The sequence below is a fragment of the Glandiceps talaboti genome, chromosome 8 (assembly GCF_964340395.1).
Source record: "Glandiceps talaboti chromosome 8, keGlaTala1.1, whole genome shotgun sequence".
NCBI classification, from domain to species: Eukaryota; Metazoa; Hemichordata; class Enteropneusta; family Spengelidae; genus Glandiceps; species Glandiceps talaboti.
The window spans coordinates 27,097,662-27,103,817 of record NC_135556.1 but is presented as its reverse complement, the minus strand read 5'-3'; the positions used below and the strand labels follow the sequence as shown (position 1 = coordinate 27,103,817).

General features: G+C 36.7%; 1 protein-coding gene across 1 annotated transcript; it reads right to left on the bottom strand.

Moving 5' to 3' along the window:
- Positions 1–5,505, bottom strand: LOC144438504 (Krueppel-like factor 5). Its single transcript, XM_078127556.1, has 3 exons — positions 5,264–5,505; positions 3,380–4,151; positions 1–1,537 (listed from the first exon to the last, which is right to left on the bottom strand). The coding sequence occupies exons 1-3, from the start codon at positions 5,402–5,404 to the stop codon at positions 1,296–1,298; spliced, it is 1,155 nt and encodes a 384-aa protein (XP_077983682.1). The 5' UTR covers positions 5,405–5,505; the 3' UTR covers positions 1–1,295.
- Positions 5,506–6,156: the final 651 nt, after the last annotated feature.

Here is a 6,156-nt window from a genome sequence, read left to right as displayed (position 1 = left end):
TACTTTATAAGTCATTCGCATTGATTCCTTTTATTGTCATAAAATTTCAAGAATGTACAATTTTTTTGCAAGTAATTTTGTCAATAAGTACAAAAGTTATGTCTGATAAATCCAAATTACTTTACAAAAATATTTCAGCAGAGAAATGTCAAAATTGGCAGATACTTCTATAACTACATGTTGCTATGGAAACATGTTGCCATGACTACATGTTGCATGTACTGTATTCTTTGTGTTCATTCATCTGTATAAAATATATAAATAGTCACTAATCCATGATTGACGAGAGAGTACTTTTGAAGTACAGTGAACAGAAATATAATGTACACGAGACATTTAACAACGAACCTAGTTTACAATAATAAATACATTTATGTGAAATATTGTCAAATATGGTGAAAAAGACAGTACTGTTGGTGTCAATGTGCAATATGTTAAAAATAGTTGTGGATATCCCAACATTTGGTCCTTTTCATGAAAAAACAAACAAGTTGTGTCAACTCTAATGAAATTTGCTGGAACCTGCATATTTTGCGTGTGTGTGTTTTAAGCTATTAAAGGTTCCCTTTGTCATTGTGTTGTATATTTGAAGTTTTATACACAGAAGGTGTGTGGTAAATATACCCAATATTCACTACAAACTAAATGTACATGGTACTAGCACAGCTAAATGTATGCAGACTACTTACTTAAACTAACAGTGTTTTTTTTGTCAATGGTGGTAAAAGTAGGTAAAATCCAACTGAGTTCAAACTTCCTCAAGCTTATAACAGAGGTGCCTCTCCAAACAGTGGTGTATACTATTTGGAACACTTTGGAAGTTTGACCTCACCAGATTTCCTCTTTTTTTACCAGAGTACTAAAACCTTAGCAAAAACACAGACTAACATAAAACTTAAACTAAAAGGTTGAGTTAATGATTCAGTACTGTTGCGATATGTGCTCTTATTTTAACCTTCTGTCAATGAAGTAATGGTTGTGGAAGAATCTATTGATTGTCATTGCTGGGATTTGGTTTTACCAAACCACTTTATGAAGAAAAGATGTGTCCGCACAATAAGTACAAAATATTGTCTGAAACAGTACAACATGTAACTGTGTTTAAGAAGACATTTCATGATTGTAACAGTAAAAAATACAAAGTCTGAAAAAATTGTTGACATAAAAATGTCTGCAATGTAACAAGTCAAAGGTGTGATATGTAGTATGCATATTGCATAAAAGTTTTAAGTTTTAAGTTCTAACATTCAAATATCCATAAATTATCTGATTCAGTGTTCTTGGATGTCATCTTTTTACTTGTCTTGATGTCTTTTCATATGTAGAGAGAGATGATCAGAACGAGAGAAGCTCCTTGCACACACCTTGCATTTGAACGGTTTAGCACCGGTGTGTTTACGGTAATGTCGCGTTAACTCATCAGACCTTGCAAACCTCCATTGGCATCCATTCCATGAACACCTGTATGGCTTCTCACCAGTATGGATCCGCTGATGAGCTTTCAGATGTGAACTCTTTGTGTAAACTTTAGTACAACCTGTAAGAGATAACAAAGTTGTCTTGATAAGTAATTGTACAAAAATAAGATGAGAACTCTGATGAACTGTTAGAAAATGAAACTTCTAGTGTTGGATAGAAAGAACAAGTCACAGTTAAAGGCCCAGGTTTCAATCCCAGGTTCTCACATGTGTTATCTTTTCAGTGGGACATGGGGGATTACAAGCTTTGCCTGACAACTGTTTTTTCACACTTAAATTTTAGTCCTAATCTGACAAGGGTTAGGATCTACTGAATAAGACTGCATTCTGTTGACATGCAACTTGTTTACTGCCTTCCAATTGACCCTGGATGGTATAATTACATGCTTGACCAAAGATGGGGTCATATTTGGGCCTTGAAAGCAATTACTGAAGCATAGTACATATAGGCAAGCTTTCTTCACTTTGTTGTGCATTGTAATGTTTGACTTGAATTCATAGGAATGCAATTGGGGAATCTACTCTGACTAAATTCACAATTGTAGAGGGTGGAATTTGGTTTGTCTCAGCTGGAGCAAATGTTTCAACACGATAGGGCAACCAAAAATGTTGTTTTTTTCTGAAAGGGCTGTGGGAGAGTTTGAGTGAAACTGATTCCATACCAATGTGACATGTCATGTACCATAGTTTACACAGTCTGTGTGGTTTCTTCCCACGCTATGAAATCAAATACTTTCTACCTACTCAAAGCATTCAATCCCATGCTGTTTTCCTAATGTCTCATTTTGAACATTAAAAGTTTTGATTATTCAATTTTTAAATACATATATAAGGATTGATAATGATGCATTCAAGAACAGTACCAGCATTCTAATATATGACTATACAGAGGGTAGCTTTGTAAGCCAATGATACTAAGGTTGTATAGAAAACCCTAACATGACACCAAAGGTTTGCTTTTCTTCTCTCTTTCTACTAATCCTAATATGTCACAATACAAACACAAGCATTCCTTCATATTCATCGTACAAATGTTTGCATTCTTTCATACTCTTTGTACTTCTTGGCAATGGCTATCAAAGCCCTATTGTACTCATTTTTTTTTAAGTTTCTACATAAATTCACTGTCAAATCTGTGCTCCAAGTATCCTAAACGTAAACCTATGGCAAAATTTGGTTCTGTATTACTTGATTTCTATATTTAAACATGTACATTTCACAATGCCAGAGGCAATTTTAGCACTTTTTTGTTGAGACCATCAGAAGAGGTGAAAGCTTGAATGGTTCTACACAATTACTTGATTTTTTTGAGGTCCAACTGTCTCTTGTATTCAGAATAATAACTAAGAAAGCCTTGAAAAAGTCAAACAGGTGAATTAGAGCATCATACAATGAATGCAAAGCAAAGCAAGAGACTTGTTAAGACTTGGTTTGAATCTTTCTCTCAATGAGTTGAAAGCATTGTAAAGGAGTTCCTTATTTCAATAGCGAGGTCAGGGTCCTCCTTACTAACCATGAAAACCTGTGAGAATTTTTACCCGACAAAAGTATTGGAAAATGGTAGCTTGGATGAGACGTGTTAGTACACATTGACTGCTCTGTTCAATGACTATATTTATTTTCAGAAATTGTAATCCTGAATACAGCCTAAAAGCTAGCATTGTGTGTATTTGTCAATTTACAATATTTACTGACACAAGGAACAAATTATCTGGAGGGGAGGAGAGGGGAGGGAACAAGCTAATTAGGGGAGAGCATTTTCAAGACCACTTGAGTACAAGTCTTCTTCATACAAATTCTCTCCATGCCAAGATTATTCATGGAAAAATGGATATTTCCCACATTACTTGTAAATTGCACAACAAGTACTAAGTTTGATTAACAAATGTTGACCAACTTACCAGGATAATCACAGAAGTGAATTCTCCTTTTTTCAAGTTCTGGATTGTTTTTCCGGTTGTACTTGAGAGAATTACCAGTCACTTGTATTTCATTACTAGTTGTATTTACATTAAATGTGGAAGGGTAGGGTGGTGGTGGTCGATAAGTACCATCATGGAAATTAGTTGCTGTCTGTTCTGGTGATCCAGGCTGAGAGCTTGGTGGCGTCGGGGGTAGGAAATGAAGACTGTTCACATATTGTTGAACGCTATTATTATATGTGTAATGAGAAGGTGCTGTAGTAAAGTTTTGAAGCATAGTGTACTGACTAACCACTGGCTGTGGTTCAGATTTTATCGTACTGGCAGTGTTTGATAGTACTTGAGCATTGCAATTTGATGGCGGATAGTCCATTGGTTCTGTTTTGATAACAACTTTCTGTGCATTCAAAGTTTTCACATTTGACAAAGTGGCTGAATTAGATACTGAGTTACTCCAGTAGAGTTGACTCAGGTTTGGGTCTTTAATGTCCACAGTATTGGAATTAGCATCTGTCTGGGAAATCTGTACTCCTTGGTTCTGCCTTACTTTGCTACATCCTTTCATTTGCTCTGGGAAAACAAGGTTGAAATTGACATTCACACTAACATGGGGTGAATTGGGTTGGTCTGAGAAAAACTCATCCACAACTGAAGAACTTTCTCGTCGAATTTTCTGAGTGAATGTCTTAGCCGTCGGTGATGGAGTAGCAGGCTCTTGTTTCCAAAGATACCTATCCAACTCATAACGTGACTGAAAAGAATACAACAAATTAAATTAAATTAAATGTACATGTAATCAGAAAAGAACTAATTACTGGTGATTAGGCAAGACTGTTACAAACTGGTACATATATTGACTTCATTGAAATGGTATGTCAGCAATGTATACTTTAAATTACAACATTACATTGTAGAATTACTTCTCTGTTCTTTGTATTGCCAGTAATAGTATACCTAAATTATAAAATGTAATGTTTAAAAATTCACATGGATATAATGACGGATAATTTATTTATTGGTGGAATCTCATTTCCTTTAAAATGTGTAACTGTAATAGTTTTATATTCAAACGACCATGCTGTCGTAACCAAAACCAAAACTAAAGCATTGTGTGTGATGTCGTTTCCAGTGCAAATACTGAGAACTTCTGAGAAGCTGTGATGTAAGTGTATCGGAGGGAATTTCCCGCACATTTTTACTGAGAACGTGACCTCCCGGTAACTATTAAGATGTGCATGCTTTAACACGTTTGTATTTGTTCATATATATGACATTTCATCAGTGCGATTTGTTGGGTTGTTACTTGTAGTATAATGGCTGTTTCAGCATAAATAGTGCAAACAGACCATATGATGTCGTCACACATACTAGTTAGTATTGCGACATCTCTAATGTGCCTGAAAACGTGATGGAATGTGTGTCAGTTGGCGCTTCGGTGAACGAACCATGGGTGAACATTTGGATTTTGGAAACAAGATTTTTTTAAATCGAGTTTTCGGGTCGACTGCCGACGATAACACGGTTAGGCCAGGGTAAAATTGCATTCATTCGTGGAGCAGGGTTGTGAAATTTAATGTCTCAAATCTGTATTCCTAAGTCCGGGCCAAGTGACGTTATCGCGGTGTTGAAGTGTGACATGACGCTGAGCACGCACCGCTGAAACGGAACAGAGTAAACACTCGTCCAACGATCATTGACGATGGCATACTTCGCTCTCATTTAAATCTACATAACTATACATGTCCAGTGACCAAAATGTTGCATAACTTTGACGATCTTAACATCCCCCAACTTTCCTACCAACACACAAATGCACACAATATTAAATATGACACAAAATACAAAATTAAATTCGTCCAGTACCTGTGTCCATTCAACGTCGTCCATTGGCGGATCTGGTACTAAAAACGTTCCTTCGTCGTTCGAGTTCATGTCTGTCACCACTGGCCCCTCAGTAAATGTACCTGTGTTGTCTAATAAAGTTGTAGTCAAGGTCATTGCCATATTACAACACAGAGCGCAGTTGACGTTCGTTCGTTTTGCCCTGATAGATTGCTATCCACGCAACGTGGGTTACAGCAAGCACCGAACTTATGAATGACACAGTCACAGCAAACCAAGTACTTTTGCAACTTTGGCACCACATTCCATTACCAAATAAGGAGTTAATTTAAATAACAAATGAGCATTTACGTAGGCGGTTTTCCAAATTTGGTAGAGATAACGATCTTGATAAATTACTCATTGACGATGAGATGACTATTTACCAGCTAGGCCAATCAGCTTGGAGGAAGTCACCCCTTGACCCGGAACAAGCCAATGAGAAAAGTTCACTGTTTGTATTATGATATACAACATAGAAACATCAGTGGTTGTTGTGGCTACCTGACGTCATAAAATCGTCAGTGACGGTCGTGTCAACTGTCGTCGGCACCATCAAAGTGCTTGAAGTACAGGTAACGTGCATTCCGACCAGACACAAGTTTGATAGCGCCTCGAAACGAGTATTCTATTATTTGCGACTTTTACCCGGTGACACGACTATAACTACTTGAAAATCAGTCCACCAGAGCCAAGCAAGCCCTACTGCCACAATGGCCTACATCATGTATATAATACGTGCCACTATAAGTGAACACACTAAAAGACCAACGTATCCGAATATTCAATCGCCATGTGTTGCTTTAGAAATGAAACATGGTACATACACTTGCCATTGTAATGTGTACACATGTTTAGAAAATATAGGATAGAAG

What these genes read in the sequence shown, in the direction of transcription:
- LOC144438504 (XM_078127556.1), bottom strand. Translation starts at nt 5,404, where the DNA reads ATGGCAATGACCTTGACTACAACTTTATTAGACAACACAGGTACATTT. An exon ending in ACGACGTTGAATGGACACAG is followed by an intron (nt 4,152 to 5,263) that starts GTACTGGACGAA and finishes TATTCTTTTCAG; the next exon opens with TCACGTTATGAGTTGGATAG. An exon ending in TCACTTCTGTGATTATCCTG is followed by an intron (nt 1,538 to 3,379) that starts GTAAGTTGGTCA and finishes TATCTCTTACAG; the next exon opens with GTTGTACTAAAGTTTACACA.